General features: G+C 37.4%; 6 protein-coding genes across 9 annotated transcripts in view; 3 read left to right on the forward strand and 3 right to left on the reverse strand.

Annotated features, from left to right (window-relative positions):
* Positions 1 to 21,473, reverse strand: part of Nd-49 (NADH dehydrogenase (ubiquinone) 49 kDa subunit) — a 64,036-nt gene that overhangs the window by 10,593 nt on the left and 31,970 nt on the right. The gene's annotated exons all lie outside the window — the stretch shown is intronic.
* LOC143144131 (uncharacterized) lies at positions 3,566 to 10,403 on the reverse strand. Of its 2 annotated transcripts, XM_076306224.1 has the most exons (5): positions 7,344 to 10,403; positions 7,107 to 7,278; positions 5,579 to 5,979; positions 4,999 to 5,452; positions 3,566 to 4,762 (listed from the first exon to the last, which is right to left on the reverse strand). In XM_076306224.1, exons 3-5 carry the CDS (start codon positions 5,951 to 5,953, stop codon positions 4,485 to 4,487), a joined length of 1,107 nt encoding a protein of 368 aa, XP_076162339.1. In that variant the 5' UTR covers positions 5,954 to 5,979; positions 7,107 to 7,278; positions 7,344 to 10,403; the 3' UTR covers positions 3,566 to 4,484. The 2 variants fall into 2 exon arrangements, with proteins under 2 accessions (XP_076162339.1, XP_076162340.1); XM_076306225.1 differs by lacking the exons at positions 7,107 to 7,278; positions 7,344 to 10,403 and adding an exon at positions 6,355 to 6,490.
* Positions 8,787 to 10,226, forward strand: Rpii15 (RNA polymerase II subunit RpII15). 3 transcript variants are annotated; one of them, XM_076306245.1, is made up of 4 exons: positions 8,787 to 8,915; positions 9,406 to 9,603; positions 9,685 to 9,758; positions 9,924 to 10,226. In XM_076306245.1, exons 2-4 carry the CDS (start codon positions 9,475 to 9,477, stop codon positions 10,111 to 10,113), a joined length of 393 nt encoding a protein of 130 aa, XP_076162360.1. In that variant the 5' UTR covers positions 8,787 to 8,915; positions 9,406 to 9,474; the 3' UTR covers positions 10,114 to 10,226. The 3 variants fall into 3 exon arrangements, with proteins under 3 accessions (XP_076162360.1, XP_076162359.1, XP_076162358.1); XM_076306244.1 differs by lacking the exon at positions 8,787 to 8,915 and adding an exon at positions 9,067 to 9,294; XM_076306243.1 differs by lacking the exon at positions 8,787 to 8,915 and having other exon boundaries at positions 9,075 to 9,603.
* Positions 10,418 to 12,486, forward strand: LOC143144130 (hsp70-binding protein 1). Its single transcript, XM_076306223.1, has 5 exons — positions 10,418 to 10,767; positions 10,858 to 11,098; positions 11,178 to 11,580; positions 11,664 to 11,901; positions 11,975 to 12,486. Exons 1-5 carry the CDS (start codon positions 10,724 to 10,726, stop codon positions 12,183 to 12,185), a joined length of 1,137 nt encoding a protein of 378 aa, XP_076162338.1. The 5' UTR covers positions 10,418 to 10,723; the 3' UTR covers positions 12,186 to 12,486.
* On the forward strand, positions 12,767 to 14,707 carry Pex19 (peroxisomal biogenesis factor 19). The gene is made up of 5 exons (XM_076306232.1): positions 12,767 to 13,035; positions 13,335 to 13,523; positions 13,578 to 13,741; positions 13,826 to 14,056; positions 14,171 to 14,707. The coding sequence occupies exons 1-5, from the start codon at positions 12,975 to 12,977 to the stop codon at positions 14,396 to 14,398; spliced, it is 873 nt and encodes a 290-aa protein (XP_076162347.1). The 5' UTR covers positions 12,767 to 12,974; the 3' UTR covers positions 14,399 to 14,707.
* Positions 14,834 to 17,337, reverse strand: Pgk (phosphoglycerate kinase). The gene is made up of 5 exons (XM_076306206.1): positions 17,088 to 17,337; positions 16,495 to 16,843; positions 16,033 to 16,371; positions 15,739 to 15,958; positions 14,834 to 15,652 (listed from the first exon to the last, which is right to left on the reverse strand). The coding sequence occupies exons 1-5, from the start codon at positions 17,147 to 17,149 to the stop codon at positions 15,375 to 15,377; spliced, it is 1,248 nt and encodes a 415-aa protein (XP_076162321.1). The 5' UTR covers positions 17,150 to 17,337; the 3' UTR covers positions 14,834 to 15,374.

The raw sequence follows: 21,473 nt of genomic DNA on the forward strand, positions 1-21,473 counted from the left end.
GACGGCTCTCGCTCGAAGCGATATTACATTGTTCGTACATACACGCAACCTTCTCGTAACGATTAACCTTGAATTTGTTAGTCTTAAGGAACCTACGTTTAGAAAATTGGACTTTTCATAGGTTTGTGATTTCGTCGAAAAATATCTATAGAACGTTCTCCACGATTCTAACCCGAGCAAGGAACCGATCGATCGGTCGATTACTCCGGCACGGGAAGATCGACCGAAAGCGTCACCACGCGGTGGACTAATTTTGCGCACCATCTTTCACCTCCCATCTCTCCATTTCTCCGCGCGCGCAAACGCACGCTCGCACGCACGCACGCACGCGATTACGAACACACATACACGTACGCAACCACGCATCCATGCAGGCAGGCAGGCAGGGGCACGCACGCACGCCGTTGCTGTTGTTGTTATTGTTCTTGTTGCTGTTCTTGTTGTTGTTCTTGTTGCTGTTCTTGTTGCTGTTCTTGTTGCTGTTCTTGTTGCTGTTCTTGTTGCTGTTGTATCGTGCAAATATTGGGCATTCGTTGCGTTAACGTGCAGCGGATGCACGTCGCCTGAATATCTTCGAGTAAAATTTTTCTATTTTACAGACTCTACTGGAGAATCGAAAAATCGATTAGAAAAAATAACAAAGAACGAAAGCCACGTCGCAGAGTGGAAAAAAACGGAAAGACCGATCGATCGTGTTCCCTATTCGCAGGATATTGATCTCGGTAACTGTAAAAAGAAATCTTAATTATATTGATCGACCGATCATCGTAATAAGTATAATCGCAAATTCTATCTACAAATAATAATACCGCTTTAAAAGTGTAGTCCGAAGCGATAACCTAATTAAATATAACATAAACTGCCTCGAAATGGCTACGATCTACGTACTCCTAAGAAAACGGCTATAGTAATAATAGTCGTCAAGTGTCGTCCATGCTTCTTTGATTGTTGTTTAGTTACATATTTTAAGGGCATTATAATTCACGTGAGTATGACACGGATTTCCACTAAAAATATTGTTACATACGCTGAGCATTACTGACTTAAGCACTGTACTAAGTTCACGTAAAATGTATCGTTATTATTAGAAAACTAATTATTCTTCATTGGTTTGAAATACTGGTTTTTAATAGATCTGTATAAAACCTTTGTCAACTGGAACTCTTTGAACGATGATTCGCGCGATACGAATTTTCAAGCAACAATGCTGTACAATGGTGAAAAAACTACCTCGTCGCTTATGCGTTATTCCGGCAAGATTGTAACCGCGCACACAAACGCAACGCTCGCCGTAATATACGATCTCCTATTTTCCTCTCTTGGCTTCCTCCGCGATCTCGACGGATCGTATCGTATCGGATCGGATCGGATCGGATCGGATCGGATCGGATCGATGCGATGCGATCCGATTCGATTCGGTTCTCGACGACCAAACGATCGATGGGAAAAAACGACAAACGTAAAGGAGAAACGCGGATAAGACGAGGACGAAGAGAGAAATAACGATGGGGAAACAGCATCCGGGATTAATGCGAACGCGAAGAGACGAAGGAAAAAGAAAACTCGTTAAGGAACGATGGGAAAGCAGTAGAAACAAAACCGCATAGGAAGGAATATTTGTACGATCTATGCGATCTTACGCGGGTTGAACGGAGAATTCGACGCGAATTCGCGCGAACGAGGTGAAATTTCAGGACTCACTGCGTACCGCGAGAAATCAAAAGTTCATAAAGTTTCCTAACCTAATTTAGTCGTTCTTTTCCACGGTATCCTGTATATTGTCAAGTACAAATAAAGTCAGGATTTATCACGAGGCCAGAATAAAAGGCAGATACGTTCTAAATGGTAGGACATCGTCTGTACAACGTTTAACATCGATTACGCCCATTATTATTCTCCTTTTTTTCCTTCCTTTTTTTATCTGGCACTCTCCTATTTTAGGCTGTTTCACATTTACGGTAATTTATTTTGCTGGATTATTGCATTGCATGGAAAAATATGGCTTTATCCGAATGCTATTTAACAAAGGCAATACACTGTACGATTACGTTACAATTGTGTGTAGTGTATGTATATGTATGTGTGTATGCGCGCGCGTATAAATACACTACGCGGACGCGCGCTGGTGCGTGTGCGCCACGGATCTCAATGTGTAATCGTATAATCTTTCGAAAAGGCAAATCCAATATTCATAAAATGACCGAAGGCCGTATTTGATCGCTTTTATGAAAACTGGTGAATTTTGACGATCGATTATAAATGTTCTTTGTACATTAGCATGTAAAAAGCGTTACGTTACGTTACGTTACGTTACGTTACGTGCGCTTGATCGTTTGTTACCGGTGACCTTTGTCGTAAAGCTAAATTGTAGAGTTTTTTTAACGGGTACCGGGCTCTTTGAGTATCGAGTGTTCAGCTACCGATACACGGCTACGCACGAGTATGCCTATACAGTAACCCCTCTTAAATACCACCGAGTTTTCCCTCTCATTGATTTTCAATAATCAAACTTTACACGCTACCGAAAATTGATTCTCTTTTATATTTCCCTTTACAACATTTTTGCGAATATTATCAAACGGCACAGCGTCCGTACTTTGTTTCCCCTTATAAAAGTAAATCCAAATACAGCCTCCTTCCTCCTATTGGACTAATTTTAATTATACGTTGATCGAATCACTTTTGAAAAACTTCCAATTACGTTTAATTAAAATTACTTGGTGTAAGATCGCATCTGGATTTATTGTTTCTCGTTTCTCGTTGAGTGAATAATTTTTATCGGTAATAGTTTCATAAAGATACAACGAAAAGTATAAAAATTTCCCTGCCAACTGCCGAACGCGGGGAGCTCGAGGTTCGTTCGCTATCGGTCTATCGTGCTCGTTCTCGATACGTCGTGCGAGGTTCGGTCTCGACCCGAGATCGAACGATTCGATGCCCGGAAAGAAACGACACCTACCCACGATCTATGAAAACCAGTGTAAAACCGATTCAGGGCCGTACTAGCTGGTATTACCGTATACGCATCGATAACTTACTCCCGTACTCGTATATACTCGTCTGAATACGCGCGCGCGTACAAGCGCGTCTATGTGTGTGTACATACATGTATAGATAAATATATAGACACACACATATACAAAGGCAGAAAGAAGACACCTTCCACGGTAAGTGCCTACAAAAATATCTGTGTAACAGATCCAAATTTGCAATAGAATAAGATTCAACGTGGTTGTGGATCAGCCACGTGTTACCAGTCTTGAACGTAGTGACTAATGTTCGGTCGCGGACGAAGCCTACGATTTCGCCGTAGTTACAATTATTATTTCGACCGCGAGCTTCGACTTTGTCGTTTTCCTCGATTTCCCGTTGAACAAAAGCAAGCAAACCTCCATCCCGCACACGATCTATTACGTTCTATCTATTCAATTTTATAAGGAAAGACCAAAATTCGATATTTGGAATTTCAGATTAATTGCGGATTATACCATGGATTCGAAAAACGAGCAACTTAACAAATGCATACACGTTTCACCGATGTGTGTGCTTTGTGTGTGTGTGTGTGTGTGTGTGTGTGTGTGTGTGCACGCGCGCGTATGCGCGCCGTGTGGTTCGTGTGTGCTCTGTGTGTGTGCGCGCCGTGTGTGTTTGTGTGTGCGCGCGCGCGCGCGCGTGTGTGTGTGTGTGTGTGTGTCTATATATATAAATACGACGTAATAAAAAAGAACCTACCCTACGGATACGCATTATCAAAAGATTTTCGAGCGGTCGTAAAAATATGTTTCGCGTGACGCGTTCAATCTTCTCTATGAACCGTGTTATGTAAATCTGTTGTAGCAATCTGTGTATAGGACTCAAAAAAATACCTCTCACGCTATCCATGTACGCAAGGTGTATGTGTCACTAAGTAGAAGAACGGAACACGGCCCAAACTGAACCGTACGAGTGGCCTTCGAGCGCCGCATCGACACTCGTTAACATTCCTTATTTTCTATGCCTCTGTCGCGACAGGAAAGAAACCAAACGGAAGTTACCCGATTAGTTAATCGATTTAATCAAATCATACGATAAAAAAGAAAATCAGTTATCCCCGACCTCGTTCAGTTTTGTTTTTCGTTATCTCTCCTTTCGTCTCGATGCTGCGCCCGAAAGCTAGCGTATGGCGCTTATGTACACGGAGCCGAGCTGTTCGAGACTAAAATCGTGCCTATCGTGTACGATACGTACACATTGTCAATTATTCTCTATTAAATTACTATCCTCTGTAAATGCAATAAATGTGTATAGAGTAGAGTAGAGCAGCGAAAACGCATTCGCAACGGATATGCGTGAACGCGAGTTGTGAATGATCGAACGAAAAGCGGATAACTCGGTGCGAGTCGATAAGGATGGGAAGAATGACAGTCTGGAACAGCTCCGATACGGCAATAAAAAATTTGTTCGATTCAACTCAAGTCTAAAAACTCGCTACTTCTCGTACAGCACTACGGTAGGCTGGAGTTTAGGCTTTCTGGCAAACGATAATTCATCATATGATATGGCGGACTCGCGGGACTTCCCGGTTGACTGTTCATGCCAAGATTACTCGAACCGCGACCGCGTTTTCGCCTTTGCAATATTCCTTTTCTAACCATATAGAATCGAATCGTACTTATCGGAATTTTGTACTTTTCCGAAGCAACTTGAAACGTCATACCACGGGCCACCATATCCGAAGCTTGCTTCAATTCTTCTTCCGAACGTCTTTGTCGTCTCTGGTAACCTAAAAATCGAAGACGCAACGATGAAGCGAGAAATGATTTAGCCTTGTCGGATTCTTACCCGATCTGATGGAATTTCTATCGTACAACGTACGTCTAATGGAACTGTCTGTCCGTTGTCCAAAGTCAACAAGTAATCGTGAGAACGTGTATTCAACGGGAAACGACATTTCTTTCCGATCTCATTTTTCTCCTTTTTTCACCCATTCCCTCCCTCCCTCCCGACTTTGTTTCTTACCTTCGATCGCAGGAAATGGACTACTAGGGTTACAATTACTGCTCGGTACCATACTAATGGAGTATGGCTTAACCTCTTGCTGAGTAAATTGCTCGTCCGGTTCCATCTTAACCATGCCTTGGGTTTCGGTTAAAGTTGCTTCGCAAGCGCTAAGTGCTTTTTCCAAATGTTGCAATGCTTCGCTGTGCTCCATAAAATTTGACGAGTTCGGATTTTGCGATACGGGCGTAGTGCTGTGCGATGGAGCGCTTGCCGTGCTGGATGCAGCGATCGTCGTAGCCTCGAGAAAATTGGCGTTCGAACCCCCGTCGTCCGATTGAGTTTCCTCGCGTTTATAATTAGTTTCGTCCTGTTGTGTGGTCGTCGACGGGGCAACAGAAGTATTAGAGTCGCATTGCTGCGAGTTACTTTCGCTCAAAGAGTTGTCGTTTCCTTGGGTAGACAAACCACGGATCTGGCGATCAAGTTATTTTCATAAGAATTTAGTGAAACATTCTACGTCACGTGTATTGCGTCTACCATGTAAATCGAACTAATCGAGAACAAACAGAAATTCTAATGAAAAACGTTTCTTTCGTACCTGCAATACTTCGGCTGCCTGCATCAATTTACCCAGCTGCTGTTGCTCCACGTATACTTCTCCGCGATACATAAATTCCACCAAAGCTTGAAGTTCCCACATTCTCATGTCTCTCAAAAAGATAATAGGATGGGTACATGGAATTTCTAGTAGTAAACGTTCCAAATAATCGCTACAAGCCGACAATACCACTTTGTGACACTTTATCGACCCTCCGTCGCATGCCAAAGTGACATCGACAAATTGTTCCGAACTTAAGAGTTTGGGAAACGCGCTGTGCATATTCGATTGATGAGAATTCCAGGAAACACAAAACTGCTGACGATCCCCGCCAGGGTAATTACCCGGGGTATGTAGGTTACTTCCGATCTCCATTATAGTACCGTTTTAGAACAATTTTCCTGTCAATATCAATACATAATACAATTATATTTCGGTCGTAAGAGAAAAGTTTCTTTCAATTAAGAAAATAAAGAAAACAAAGTTACAGATTCTGCGTTACGCGCACAATTTACAAGATTAAATCTTGTTCTTTGTACTTCTAAACTTTTCGATCGTACCCTCAAATATCAGGCCCGTGGTACAAATCGTTTCGCGCAATGGGGATAAAGCGTGCTAGACACTGTCGTTCGTTTAAAAATCGTTTACCATACTCTGAATATTGTTCGTATCCTATCTATCGCGATTAATAAATTGGCAATATCCGTTCCGTTTTAAGGGTAAACTTTTGTCAAAATTTACCCATAACGCAAACGATAAATCCATAACGCGCGTACCTGAACTCGCGTGCAACGAACAACAGCTAAACGTACAGATGCGACCAGCCAATTAAATTGTCATCTATCGACGAATAAAGGCTTTCCGTTTCCATAGAAAGGTAGTAATTCGAGTAGACCGAGGCACAAATTCTGACAGAAATCATTGAACGGCAATAACAATAAGCAGTAAACAGACGAGTCAAGAAACTGTAATTAAATGCAAAAATTGAACTCAATTAAATGAGTATGTAACAACTCGTGTAAAATAATATACAATATGGCTGTGTTGTCTAAGAAAATACATTAATCGAATACTCAAATCGGTAATTTGTTCCTAGTTAAGTGGGATTACAAAGCAGAAAATTGACGTCAAAGAGACTTCAAAAGAATTCCATAGCATTATACGAGAACGAACGTGCAACAAAACAAATCTGTCGCTCGTAATGTTTAAGTGAATTCTTCGACAAAAAAGTTCGAATACAAACTGTAGTTACGCGGCGTTTATCGTAATCACGTGTTCAAAGCGTACTAGCCGACAGGTTAACCAAAAAATATCCGATATACGCGGAGAAGTATAAAATTTTTTTGTCAATAGAAAAATGGTGAAATCTTTGTGGGAGACGCTGTCGGCGTGAGTGCCATCACCCCCCAGGAACGCCTTGAACACAAGTTTGCTCTTTCTTCTTACTTTACGAAACCGAATCGTACAAACTTCAAGATTCCAGGAATAGAATTATAGCACAAAATTTACGATAAATGATTTCACTCACGAATATTCAGCTCCGTCGACTCCTCTCAGATTTTCGCGTCGCTTTCGGGAAGAATCCCTTAAGAAAACATTCATCCGCCGAGATTTGCACTAGCTAGGGGAGCTCGAATGGAAGGGTGGGGGTAGTAAGGCTGGGGGTAGCTTAGTGAACACTAGCGCACCTCTTGTCTTTCCTGAAAACTCTTACGAACATTAAACTCCCCGAACCCGTACCAAAAACCCTTTTATCTATACCTACGTGTCGTCTATATTTCTCCGTGTTGCGGATAACAAACCGTTGCAGTTTCGATTAAATCTTCTCGAAAAGTTTTCTAAATATTATTAAAGAATTAACAGTAAATACGATATAAACAAAATTTCTGTTATACATTAATTCGGTATATTCTTTGATATTTTACTAAAAATTTCGTCTTTATCTTCTACACGATAATACCAGTGACACGCTTTCGTCGTTTACACCGAATTTCATTGAAATCATAAAGAATAATAATTTTCTAAAACTTTACTCGTTGTCCACTGTCTTTCTCTTTTCTTCCTTTCTTTCTTTTTTCTTTCTTTCTTTCTTTCTTTCTTTCTTTCTTTCTTCCTTTCTTTCTTACTTTCTTTCTTACTTTTATCGGCATTCGAGCAAAAAATACCAAAAACAATTACCAGGTACACAATGTATATATAATGATTAAACCGAAAATCGTTTTTCTCGGTTTCATGTAAACGTACCAAATATTTTATCTGTGTCCGTTTAACTTAAAGATAAAGTGCGGGTAAACAGAGTCACGTGACTGCGCCAAGGGCGTACTGGCATGCGGTTTCTCGTCGCGATAAATATTTATAAAAGATAAATGTATCTGGAAAATTATCATTTTTAACATTTCCACCATTTTTTTCATGGAAAGTCCAATTTCTTAATCATCAGTTTTTCGATCGTTTATCGTGTTTTGTTATGTTTCGATCAGGAGTGGTGATAGAGTTAATAGTGCCCCGATGCGAGTTTCAATTTTGAAGATACTACATTCGAACTTGCGTGACAAATTAAAAATAAATGAAACCCGAGTTTTCAATATTAAAGCAATATGTATCGAGCAAGGTGCATTAACATTTCGTTACACAACTGATTTTATTCTACAAATTATTGTCAAGTCCAGGCATTAAATTTTTAAAAACTTCACGTTCCTTGCTTTAAAATTAGAAAACTCCTTGATAATTTTATCCGTTTTTACATTATCGGTTTATGTAGAAAGCTACACTCAAATATGGTAATCGTGTTTTCCTTATTAATTTTATAAATTTGTCTCTTCTTCTTTGTTGAAACACTTCTAACAAAGTGCGTCCTAATGCGATGAATCATTTGCTCCCACGATAGGCGGCCCTATACGAATCTACTACCATACACTCTTCACCAGGTATATAGATGGTGTTGATACAGCAGCCAACAAATTATGAACACATGACATAATATGTTTACATACACATTATCATAAAGTCGAACGAACAATAGGTTAAGTTAGATACTCTATCATCGACCAATGTCGCGAACGAATTAACACAAATATTTTAATAAACTTTAAAATCACGATAATCAAAATAATTCCTTTTACTCTCTTGTTTCGTATTTAAAATATTTAAACCTTCTCATTCTTGATTATAATCATCTTGCAAAGTCGTCCGTTCTAATACTCGCCTGTACGACCGTGTAACTGAAATATGTTCAAAATTAAAACGTTTGCTAACGTTCGTAGCCAGTGACAATAGAAATTAACAATTTGGTTAATTTCATCTGTGCATTATAGTTAGTTTAACAAAACAAAACTTGGTAAGCATTTCTTTTTATAACTTTTAGGAATGATTACACGCTCCTCCTGTGTAGTGCATGTGTGTGTACGTACATACGAATGCCCATACCCGCAACACTGAGCCAAAGAAAATAACTTGTCCACAATACTGCAACTGTATCGATTGTATTCAACCAATCAGAGGTTGAAATATACCTATGAAGATGTTATTAATACGCCAGCACGTGTATTTATGTACACTTAGTGTTTTTACAATTTACCTATGTTAACAATTGTATCGGTGCGCTTCATTTTCCGATTAATAGAATGCGATTGGATACGCAACCTAATTGGTTATATTTTAGCGTAATTTAGTAGTGCGGACAATTTTTTGAAGCAGTTGTATTATATGTGTAAAACGTAATTAATTCATTCGAGATTTCATACATTTCATCGATGCTTCGGTTTATAATAAATTTTAAGTTTATACGTGCAATTGTTGAAGAATAATTGATATATCTACCTACATAGCAATCGAGAAAACAGTATAATCGTGGGTCGTTGGGTAGACGCAAAGAAAACTGACTCGTCCTATGAATTATGTCGAAAATAACTGGGTACGATACGCACGACGATGGACCGGGTTTCGTTGGTATTAGGTTTTGCCAAGAATGCAATAACATGTTATATCCTAAAGAAGACAAAGAAAACAAAGTGCTGATGTACGCGGTAAGTATCGTACACGACTTCACGTTTTATTCTTAAAGTTACGGCGCAACCCTGAAAGTTTACAACATGTATTTATTCTAGTGCAGAAACTGTGATTTCAAACAGTTCGCTGACAGTAATTGCATTTACGTGAACAAGATTATGCACGAAATTGAGTAAGTATGCGCAATGTATGCAGATATGTTCAAACAGATTATGGTGTAAAAAAAAATGTGTTTATAATGTATTATTCTTGCTTACCAAGCTTCTGTGGAACAAATCTTTAATACCTATCAACAAAATTGTTCAATGTATTCGTTCAATGCAAATGTTTATTTCAGCGAATTAACACACATTGTAGCAGACGTTATATCCGATCCTACTCTACCAAGAACTGAAGAACATCCTTGTCCAAAGTGTAACCACAGGGAGGCAGTATTTTTTCAAGCACAGACCAGAAGAGCGGAAGAGGAAATGAGGTTATACTATGTGTGCACCAATCAACATTGTTCTCATAGGTGGACAGAATAAAACGTCAACAGCAATTTACTCATTAACGAAATTATATAAATTAGAAATAAAAACCAGAGAAAATGTACTGTAATGAAAAGAGAAACATAATAAAGCACGAATATTTTACTGTATAGATTTCGATTGTTTAGTGATTATTACTATAACAAAAAGATACTACGGTTATACAACGGGATGTCCGAATTCCAAAATTCGAACGTCAAACTACGTTTCTTTCTCCAGTGCGCACAAATTTATTTGAGATCCAAATTAAACAAGTCACAATCTTATTACATGGGTACACATTCGTCGTACTCGATTTCCATTGATTACTCGGTGCGTAACGAATTGCTGTGAAATATGCCACTTTTTTCGAAGGTCGTGGGTACATGAGTGCGCATGCGTTTAAAAATATGGGTTTTGCCTTTAACCAATTGTTTACTGTTGAAATTAATTTTTTTTGAATGCCAAAGCGAACGCATCACGGATCTTGATCAGAAATCTCATTTCGTAAACCGACGGAACGGAGAGTAAAAGTTAACGGTAATAAGATTACGGATCGAATCTCATAATGCGTTTGTGTTATCATCGTTTCGGGTGTACATTTGTTTGAAGCAAGTTGATCAAATTCATGGGTGCAACACTTACGACAAAAGTTACAGAAAAAATGGAAAGGTACAAAAGATTTGTTTACAATCAGGTAGTTTTGCTATTACCGACGATCGAGATCAATTGTAGGTTATCCATTTTGAAAAATTGTTTCAGTTCTCAACATACCGATACACAGGAGAAAACAGGAGAGCAATCGCATGCAAGCAGCAGTGCGAGACCATTATCGATTGAAGGGCCTCGTGGCACAAACAATACCGAATCGCGAATGCTTGTAGCGGAACCAAATCAACCTAGGCAGCCGAATAATTTGCTGGAATTATTCACATTTGCTATGGAAACGACCAATTCTCAAGTTTCCGCTAATAATATATCGTTTAATCCAATGGACGAAGAAGTAACGATCGTTTGTGTATTTGAGTATTGTCCATCTAATCTTTGTCGAGCTTTTCATCATAGTCAATATGTATTTACAGAGACGACGGTTTCTAGAAGAAACGTTTTCTTCGTTAACCTGTAACGTGGTGGAGGAATTACGAAAAGGTATTAAAATTTTATCAAATGTAGTCGATCTTGGACCAGACGACGATACGTCTCAACATGAAACTGCTTTGGAGAAGATTGCAGATTACGTTGATAATATCGATGTTGCCAACGATTTCTATAAAATTGGGGGCTTTTCAATATTTGGTCCGTGTTTAAATTCTCCGCACAGTAACATCAGATGGAGAGCAGCGGACGTAATAGCCGAATTAGCTCAGAATAATCCCTTTTGTCAAGAAAGATTTCTAGAAACTGGTCTGTTTCCGATACTGTTGAACATGATAGACACAGATCCAATGGAAATCGCAAGAGTCAAAGCTCTATATGCTGTATCTTGTAAGTAGAGATTGTTTTTATTCAAGTAAAAGTTTCACTTGTTTATAGTTTATACAGATTCGTAACTTTTATATCAAATATAGGTATAGTTCGTGGACACCACATATCCTTGAAATACATGGACATAAACGATGGCTATTCTGTTCTTTTAAGAGCTATGCAAAGTTCCGTGAAGAAATTACAAATTAAATCTGCCTTTCTTTTATGTTCTCTTTGTAACAAGGACGACACGAATGATTTAAAACTCACTCTCGTGAATATGGGTTTAGTCGAACAAGCAACTGGTTTCTTAGCCATGGGTGATCTACTGCCGGAAATTAGGTATTACTTTATAACTTTTTTATTCTATTTCGCATATAATCAATAGAACAAAGTATAATATTCATTGTTTCAGAGATCAGCTGTTGAACATTCTCGACGGCCTAACCAGCAACGATTTTACACCTGCCTTAAAAGAATGTAGACGCCCGGAACTTAACTTACAATCCACATTGGAACATTGTTTAAAAGATCTAAAACAAGAGGAGAACTCGGATCAAGTAGATACATGTTGTCGACTGTTAAGTAAAGTATTTCCTGGACAAGATACAAATGAGGAAAGATAATTGTAGTTCATAACAACATTGGCAAACATTCATTTGCTTCTATTGAATTTGTACATCATCGGATACTGCTATTGACAAATAAAGTTAAATGTATTTTATGTACATGCAATTTTGAATGTGCGATAAACTTAGAAAATGTAGAAAATAATTTGAAAACACATAGTTACTCGCTCCATATTCAATAACTATGCGGTTGCACCATTTGTATTATATCGAGAATATGACACCTTTGTACATTTGGACATTAGGTATATGAACGCGATAATTGTTTAGAAAATATAGAACATTGTATACAATATAATTAATGCTTATCTAAAACATTTAAATGTCAATCTGTACCTGTACCTGTTCTACCTGAACAGTACCTGTTCTAGGTTCCAATGTTTCGAGATGACAATGTTTGGTTAAATAATACATTATACATTCGAAATTTCACAAAAATTTTTGGGAAAAATGTTGCGTACGAAATATTGTAATACAATATCAACTAAATGTAAATGCTATTTTCGTTGTATTAAAAATTCTGCCAATGCTATCGATCGATATTACGTGTTTATTTTGCACGATATTAAAAAAACTGTACACAATCCAAACAACGTTGTTTAAAATTACAAACGATTAACCATGAGTACTCTATACGTGTAGAGAACAAACGATTTCGCTTGTGTTAGTTTTTTTAAATATGTGCAAATAAAGGTGTACGTATAGAGCGATAAAAGCATAGCGTTTTGATGCGTGACTTTTGTATCCTGTTTAAAGTTGTGACGTTAAAGTAGAAAAACGACAGATATGGCCGACGAAAAACTTATGAATCAAGTAGAAGATCAAGAATTAAACGATTTATTGGACAGTAAGTAACTATTTCACTGTTGAATGTACAATTGAATAAATACGTTCGAGAAATTTTAACCTTAATCTTAAATGTACAGATATAAAATGATTTCATTTCTTCGCTTTTCCTGCATACTTATTAAACGAGTTTTACACGGTTTCTTCATAAGAATGTGACAGGGAGAGAGTACAATTACTTTAAGACGTTTCACAAAAATACGGCGATGATTTGCATAACTATTCTCGTTACGTAATCCATTGTTTTATTGAGAGAATGAAAGTAAAAAACGAGATTATTACATAATCGTAATGTTTTAGGCGCTTTGAAAGATTTCAACAAAAAGCAACAAGCAGATAAGGAGGATGACAGCAAAACAGATACTCTTGAATCGACAACAGACAGGAATACTGTCGATACTTCAGGAGACGAATCGATTTGGACCAAAGATTTCATGAAAAATGCTGCGGAACAGTTTGAAGAGAATCTACAGAATTTAATTAAAAATGGTAAATGTTTGTAAACATTACAAAGAAAATATTACTTTAGAATTTTCTTACTAGGAACCGTTAGCGAACTCGGAGCTTCTTTTCAAAGAATGACGCAAACAATTACCAGCGTAATAACAGACGAAAATAACATCGACAAAGACAATGTAAATACAGACTTTCAATCTGCCATTGCGCAAGCATTAAATGATCTGTCGGCGACATCTGAAAGTTTACAGGTACGTGCTCGGAAACTTACGCTTATCTTCTTCGAGCTTAATCTTTCGCGCATTGAAACGCATTTTTTCGTGAAAATATTACAGAGCGAAGCCGATTTATCCGAAATGTTAAGACAAGCTTCTTTAGAAGATGGCCCTGGTGCTATTTTGCTATTCATGCAAGGAATGCTGCAACACATGTTATCGAAAGAAATTTTGTATCCATCGTTAAAAGAATTAGTAGACAAGTATCCCGAATGGTTGGAAGAAAAGAAGACAACGATATCGTCCAGTGATCAAGAGAGGTTTAAAAAACAGTTAGAATTGATCCAACAGGTAAGTAATGGAAATAAGTGGATGAAGAAAAGGAAATGATCTTTTACTGAAATTTTGTTCCAGAATCAATGTCTAATAACGACTTGTTAAAGACTAGTTTTTCTTTTACTTTAGATATGCTTTGAACTCGAAAAGGAAAAAGAGGGCGATACGGAAGAAATTAAAAAGAAACGTTTCGAAGTGGTTACATCGCTTCTGCAAGAAGTGCAAGGGTATGGACAGTTACCCGAGGAACTTGTGGGAGAACAAACAACGCCTTTTCAAGTCGATACCGAAGGCGATCCTATTATTCCCGTGTTACTTCGTGGCGTCGAGTCGCCACAGAATTGTCGTTTGATGTAAATCAATTATCGTAATTATTTGACACGTGAACGAAATTGAGATAATGAATTCGGAGTTTACAATGCGCTGATGTTTTAGTCGTGTACATTCTTATTGTATGTAGAATCGATAAGTGGTAAACTATTTAATATACTTTATTATTCTCAATACCGTTATTGTCGGAAAGAAATCGTGTCTGTAAATAGAAATGGTCATTTTACGCGCATCCGTGCATCCGTGCATGTACATATGTATGCGTTATACGATGCATATATACATATGCATATATATGTATAGATAGATGTACATACATAGATATACATACCTATATACGAATGTTATTATTTCTAGATCCAATTTTTCGTATCCGTACGTTTGAACACAATACGATACTTTTGCACTTTTTGGGGTAATAACATTCCATCATTTGAAATGAAATTTTAATGCATCATAAAATTCGTAAGAACTAAATTTTTTTTTCAAGTAATTAAATAATTACATTGGATATTTTATTACAGAAGGTATTTTTACATTGTCTTCACCAACATATACATAATACATAAATTTTCATTGTTTCACGGTTAAGCGATTCAATTATACGTACCGCACGCATTTATGGAAATATGCACGACGGTTTTTTTTTTACAAAACACTTGGCTCGAAAAAAGTTTAGTGCTAGTTAATACTATCAAAAGGTAGAGCATAATATTTATCAATCGCTATTTTGATATCTTTTGGTATCTAGATGCATAGACGATCTTTTCATCAATATCCTGCCAAATGCCGCGTACACGACCGTGAGGTGAGATTTTTCAAATATAGAAGTTTTCTTACGCATACATTGCAACATTACGACTGTTAGAGAATTATTAAATACTCTATCTATTAGATTAAATATCGATATCAGCTTGATAATTAACCACGATTTATATTTTTAAAGCCGAAATGCCAACTAATTTTTATGAATGTAGACGTGTTGCTATAATTTGATTCGAATTTACAGCGAAGAAAGTGCTGCGACTCCTGGTAAAATTTTTCCTTCGAGAAGTTCTAAGCTCGCACCACCGCCGGTGCTTACGTGGCTTACTTTATCCGCAGTTTTCCATTTAGCGACACACGTGGCCGTGTCACCACCTCCGATTATGGAAACAGTACCTCGCGATGTTGCCTTCACTACGTTGTCCATAATGCTTTTTGTGCCTTCACTAAAATTCTCAAATTCAAAGACGCCTGCTGGACCATTCCATATAATAACTTTTGCTCTCTCGATCGGTTCTACGATTTATAGATTGACAAATACTTATACAGTTGTATCTCAATATTCCAAATACGTCTTAGGAAACGAGAGTACCAAAACTCACCCCTAAATAATTCTCTTGATTTTGGTCCAACGTCAAGGCCCATCCAACCATCAGGTATGCCACTTTCTAAGTCAGCTGAGCCAACGGAAGCATTTTCCGCAAATTTATCCGCGGTAACGAAATCGACGGGTAAGTGTATTTGAACCTTATTCTTTTCAGCTTTCTCTAATAAATTTTTAACGATTTTTGCGCCTTCTTCGTCAAATAACGAATTACCGATCTGGTAACGAAAACATTGCACATTAAATTTGACCGTTACAAATGTAAAAATGACTATTACTATACTACACTCACCTTCATATTTTTAGATACTTTCAAGAAAGTATACGCCATTCCACCAGCTATAATCATTTCATTGACCTTATCCAACAAATTATTAATTAGTTGTATTTTATCTGCAACCTTTGCGCCTCCTAATATTGCCAAAACTGGTCTTTCCGGATAATCCAACGCTTGAGCAAAATAATCTAACTCCCTTTTCAAAAGGAAACCGCTTGCCCTTGTTTCGAACCCTTCTCCGAGCATGGAGCTGTGAGCACGATGCGCAGTACCAAACGCATCGTTCACATAAATGTCCCCTAGTTTTCTTAACGAATTTCTAAATTTCAAAACTTCATTTTTATCCGCTTTTATCTGCAAAAAAAAAGTGAGTTCCAAGTTACTACAGAATCTGCGATACGTTCATAAATTGGTACACATATAGACACACGCGCGCGCACACATATGTATATAAAGTAGACGATCCAAATTGCTCACTTTACTTCCATCCGGTCCGACTCCTTTGCCTTCTTCTTCTATATGAAACCTCAAATTTTCAAGCAAAATAATAGTTCCCGGTGCAGGATTAGCACAAGCAGTTTCAACTTCGGATCCAACACAGTCATTCAAAAATACAATCTCCTGTTTGAGTAAAGATTTTAATTCTTCCGCAACTGGCTTTAGAGTATATTTCATGTCCCGTTTCCCATCCGGGCGACCAAGATGAGACATCAAAACAACAGACTTGGCTTTTTTTTCAAGAACATACCAGATCGTCTCCAATGCGGCTACAATTCTCTGGTTATTTGTTATTTTGCCATCCTTCAATGGCACATTAAAGTCCACCCTGCAATACCAGAGTACGTATCAACTTTTTATGTAAATTAGTCCAGCATTTTTACATATATATTAAAAATTCACAAACTGGCCTTTTGATATCTAATTCATTATGTCATTGCTGGTCATATCTGCATTCGAACTTTTTAAATAAAAATTGTACGAAACGCGAGGTCTACGATGTATTGTTACGTTTCACACGATAATTGTAAATTGAATTAAAATTGAGGAGAATAGAATTAAGGAAGATATACCTAATGAGTACTCGTTTATTCGTAAGATCCACTTTATCGATGCTGAGCTTATTCAACGCCATGGTTAACAATTTTATACTTCTCGATCTTGTTTCAATATCACTTTTAATTTGTAATACACCAATACCGTTCCCTAAATTTGTCAAACTCTGTACAGCGAATCTTCTGGTTAGAAAATTGGCAAGTACCTTTGTAAATCTTCTATCATCGGTACGTTTCCATTCAAAGTCAAAGCAAGGTCGGCGAATGTAGCGACCTCCTATAAATTTTCGAACTGCGCCCATCAAACTGTATAGTATAGATACTTACTTTTGTGCGTTTTATCTCGATAGAATATAATGTTGGATAGTTTGTAGATACTAGGTAAACAAATTTGGTGTATTTACTCGCCAGCTTAATGTTTAACTATTTCTTATTTAATCGTACATACTGAAATCGTAAATAAGAGAAAAGAAAACAGATGATAAAGCGTATGTCACGAATTTCAAGTGTTTAAACGTATATAATGCTTATCGATATAAATGCAAAGCATAATTTTGTTTTACATAACATTATAACTAATGCTAAACTGCAATAATTTTCTTAAAGCAGTCGTGTTAAGAAAGTAAAAGAAAGTATTGTGCATGATTTTATCGGTAAGATGGGTCGCCGCGGGTAAGCGTGCCGGTATATATTAATCGCAGAAAGACGGAATTTAGATCAATTTAATCGATTGTTAAAATTTCGTTCTTAATGAATCTTAAAATTCCTTAATTAAAGAAATATTCTCGAAATTCAAAGTAATCGAAAACTATTTACGAAGAACCATCGTGCCATAGGAACATTTAATAAATTAATCTGTACCGTGTATAGGAAAAAACTACTACAAATAGTTTAAAGATTAGTGAATTAATTAAGAGTTTTGTGAGAAGAAAAGCACAAAGAGTGAAATTGATGACCCGATATAATTGAATTCTGTAATTATATAGATTGATATTTATTTATGAAATCTTTTTCTATGTTCAACAATCTTTTTCCTATCTAGTTATTTTTTTCCCCTCTTTTGTATTAAGTTGTACTCATTGTACAATATTTTGTGATTACTCGGAAAGTATGTCGATAAATATTATGTTAGACAAGAAGATCAACTTCGTATTAAATATTATTATAGTTTACAGTAAATTACTTAATTAAAGATATATTTTAACGACACTTTATGTCGTCGCTTCTTTCACAATGAGTTTCATCGGTACATACCAGCATACGTTTAATCAGACAATTTATCGTAATTTAATTATCAATTTATTTATCATAGAGTCCTTAGAGTTTATCGAATAAGTGAGAATATAGTGAGATATTACGGAGGATAAAATAATCTTTCGTTATTCAATTATTATAAAATAAATGAATCATTCCAAACACCGTTAACTCTTGCCGCTTCTCTTCTTCAAGAGAAAGTTACCAGCCCCTGTACCAATGAGGAGCCCCTTTTCTTTGAATAACCGATCCGATTCGTACCGGAGTTAGTGATTTTCTTCAAGTAAGTGTTACTACAGAGTGTTACTCTGTGGCAATATATTATTACTACTATACAAAATTATATTAAGGCTTTTAGTTAATTTTTGAGAATTTGTCTATTTATCAAGGAGATGAGAATTCCTACGAGAAATACGAGCCAGAAGAGATACGATGATTGCAAATTGCCCGTATAAAAACTCATTGGCATATGTACATACACAACTATTTCCATACTACACGATAAAATAATTAGATTTTTGCCACCGCGTGATCTAGTATAGCGACATGTATCGAAATTAATTTTAAAAACGTAATACAATGTATTTTGATAAATAGTAGCTTAACCCTTGAATTAATAATATATTTTTTGTATCGAACACGATAAAGTTATCAAAAGAGCATCGTCATTTCACAGTCACTTAGCAGAATACTGCTTCTGCGCAACCATCGAACACTTTCGCGCAGTAAACCAAGTACGTACGGTGAAAGAGGAGGAGTAATCCGAAGGTGGTGACGTTCCCCTCGCACAGCACAAATCCATGTCACCGGGTGTGCTCGAGAAACGTTCAAGTGATACGGAAAGCGAATTTCTTAAGGGTACAAACTATCGAATATGCTTTTTGCTATCCAAAGTCACAGCACCTTGGTGTGTCTAGGGCCGGCACGTGCCACGGTAAAAACAAGTCTATCAATTTGTTCTCATTCTTGATATTTTCACACTCGACAATCGAGTGCGCGATTCATTTTTATGATTATTTTTACGACCTCACTGTTCTTCTTCCATCGACTGTACATACACGTGTATACGTATGCACGAATAATTGTATTGTGCATGCGCGTTCGTGCACGCACGCACGCACGCACGCACGCACGCACGCACGCACGCACGCACGCAGTTACGTATGAGTACGTATTCACGTTAACTTGCAAACAATTGAGAAAAAGTCTTTCCAAAAATTAACTTTGAGATAGCACAAAATTCAAATTCATGGAGAATATTTGGATAGAGCGAGGCTAACAGCAAGCTGAGCTGTGTAACAATTTTACACGACGCTAAGTGCAGTTTCTTCTGTAATAATCTCAGGCACGGTAAAAAGAAACCGTTTGCGCGTGTACATACATACGCGAGTTGTGTACAAATTGTTTTCATACGCAGACACATTTCTATTAACGTACCATTTGAAATATAGGGAATTAAAAGGTGGATTATACGAAGAAGAAAATTGTACAAATAATTTTCCCTACATTTAAACTATTTTTAATTACCTCGAAAAAACAAGTTGGAACGTATAATTATATTTATTTGAATTCCATAGGTGCAGTAAGATACGAGACAAAAAAGTAAAAAAGAAGACGGTGTAAGGGATAGAAGAATGATAAATTTGTCGGTCCAGTATCGATGTTATGCGCATAAAGATTGAACGATTTGTAATTTGGGCATACCATTACCGATACAAATATGGACTATGTTCCATATGCAGTATTTGATCAACGTCTGGTATTCCGGTATTTCGTCTGACCGATGCTATTCTCGATTCTGGCATAGTAGCACGGTCGCGCGACCGTTTATCTGATCCTAAAACTAAGGTGGAGTAGTAGGTAGAGGGCCGTCGGCAAGCACGAAAAGAGGGCGAAAATTAGTTTCTTACGTGTAACTGATAATACGGCCGCTTCTTATCGCCTTCTTAGTTCTTCGTTCTGCCTTTTGTTTTCGGTTCCAATCGGTCGGTTGACGATACCTTGACAGATACGCGAGAAGAAAAATTTCTCCGTATAAAAGAATGGGCGAAAAGAGCCGGTTTTGCATCAAATCTCGATTTTGTCGCGAAGTTGTGACACCATCGACCTGTACGAATCGTGCGCATGAACCGCCCGAGGCTGCTCCAACCGATGCCGTACCGAAATAACACAACTTTGCTGAACGCGAAGGCGGGATACGCGAAATATAGCCATGTATATTTTCTCGCAGAGAATTTCGAGACAATCGTACTTTTAGAACTCGAGATTAATCGCCTCTGACTACAATCCCCTAATTTCAGTACACGGTGTACTCTAGAGTGTACCGAAGTCAAACGAGTTTTCACTACAATTAGAACAGCTCTTACGAGCTTCTACAATTATTACAGGTGCATTTAAGTTTCCAGTTTTCAATTTCAAACAATGTACAAGCCTATGTAACGTACGCTACACACAACATAGGAAATATCCATGAAACTTTTAGACTTTCGTAATCGAACGACTGACAATGAATGCGCAGTCCTCGCGGTCATTCACGTGTTCAAGCAACGATAGTGTTTGATTATCGGATCGGCAATTAACTGAACGAAATCATCATTAAACGCAATGAAAATTAATTCAAATATGTTATAGAAAGAGTAGAGGAATACTTCGATGATCGTGTAATTCACGGTAATTGGATGGCAGTAATCTGGTAACGTAAGTAAGAGCCAAGGTCTGATATGTTATATATGTACGCATGTACGCATGTACGCATGTACGCATGTACGCATGTACGCATGTACGCATGTACGTATGTACGCATGTACGCATGTACGCATGTACGCATGTACGCATGTACGCATGTACGCATGTACGCATGTACGCATGTACGCATGTACGCATGTACGCATGTACGCATGTACGCATGTACGCATGTACGCATGTACGCATGTACGCATGTACGTACGTACGTATGTATGTATGTATGATGTATGTATGTATGTATGTATGTATGTATGTATGTATGTATGTATGTATGTATGTATGTATGTATGTATGTATGTATGTATGTATGTATGTATGTATGTATGTATGTATGTATGTATGTATGTATGTATGTATGTATGTATGTATGCATATACGCACGTATGTATATATACATGTACGCAT

The sequence above is a fragment of the Ptiloglossa arizonensis genome, chromosome 3, assembly GCF_051014685.1.
Source record: "Ptiloglossa arizonensis isolate GNS036 chromosome 3, iyPtiAriz1_principal, whole genome shotgun sequence".
In the NCBI taxonomy this organism is placed as follows: Eukaryota; Metazoa; Arthropoda; class Insecta; order Hymenoptera; family Colletidae; genus Ptiloglossa; species Ptiloglossa arizonensis.

What these genes read in the sequence shown, in the direction of transcription:
- LOC143144131 (XM_076306224.1), bottom strand. Translation starts at nt 5,953, where the DNA reads ATGGAGATCGGAAGTAACCTACATACCCCGGGTAATTACCCTGGCGGG. An exon ending in AGGCAGCCGAAGTATTGCAG is followed by an intron (nt 5,453 to 5,578) that starts GTACGAAAGAAA and finishes CTTGATCGCCAG; the next exon opens with ATCCGTGGTTTGTCTACCCA. An exon ending in TCCATTTCCTGCGATCGAAG is followed by an intron (nt 4,763 to 4,998) that starts GTAAGAAACAAA and finishes TTCGATTTTTAG; the next exon opens with GTTACCAGAGACGACAAAGA.
- Rpii15 (XM_076306245.1), top strand. Translation starts at nt 9,475, where the DNA reads ATGTCGAAAATAACTGGGTACGATACGCACGACGATGGACCGGGTTTC. An exon ending in ACAAAGTGCTGATGTACGCG is followed by an intron (nt 9,604 to 9,684) that starts GTAAGTATCGTA and finishes TATTTATTCTAG; the next exon opens with TGCAGAAACTGTGATTTCAA. An exon ending in AAGATTATGCACGAAATTGA is followed by an intron (nt 9,759 to 9,923) that starts GTAAGTATGCGC and finishes TGTTTATTTCAG; the next exon opens with CGAATTAACACACATTGTAG.
- LOC143144130 (XM_076306223.1), top strand. Translation starts at nt 10,724, where the DNA reads ATGGGTGCAACACTTACGACAAAAGTTACAGAAAAAATGGAAAG. An exon ending in TTAATCCAATGGACGAAGAA is followed by an intron (nt 11,099 to 11,177) that starts GTAACGATCGTT and finishes ATGTATTTACAG; the next exon opens with AGACGACGGTTTCTAGAAGA. An exon ending in GATCTACTGCCGGAAATTAG is followed by an intron (nt 11,902 to 11,974) that starts GTATTACTTTAT and finishes TCATTGTTTCAG; the next exon opens with AGATCAGCTGTTGAACATTC.
- Pex19 (XM_076306232.1), top strand. Translation starts at nt 12,975, where the DNA reads ATGGCCGACGAAAAACTTATGAATCAAGTAGAAGATCAAGAATTAAAC. An exon ending in CGACATCTGAAAGTTTACAG is followed by an intron (nt 13,742 to 13,825) that starts GTACGTGCTCGG and finishes AAAATATTACAG; the next exon opens with AGCGAAGCCGATTTATCCGA. An exon ending in AGTTAGAATTGATCCAACAG is followed by an intron (nt 14,057 to 14,170) that starts GTAAGTAATGGA and finishes CTTTTACTTTAG; the next exon opens with ATATGCTTTGAACTCGAAAA.
- Pgk (XM_076306206.1), bottom strand. Translation starts at nt 17,149, where the DNA reads ATGGCGTTGAATAAGCTCAGCATCGATAAAGTGGATCTTACGAATAAA. An exon ending in AATAAACGAGTACTCATTAG is followed by an intron (nt 16,844 to 17,087) that starts GTATATCTTCCT and finishes CTGGTATTGCAG; the next exon opens with GGTGGACTTTAATGTGCCAT. An exon ending in AAGTATCTAAAAATATGAAG is followed by an intron (nt 15,959 to 16,032) that starts GTGAGTGTAGTA and finishes TTTCGTTACCAG; the next exon opens with ATCGGTAATTCGTTATTTGA.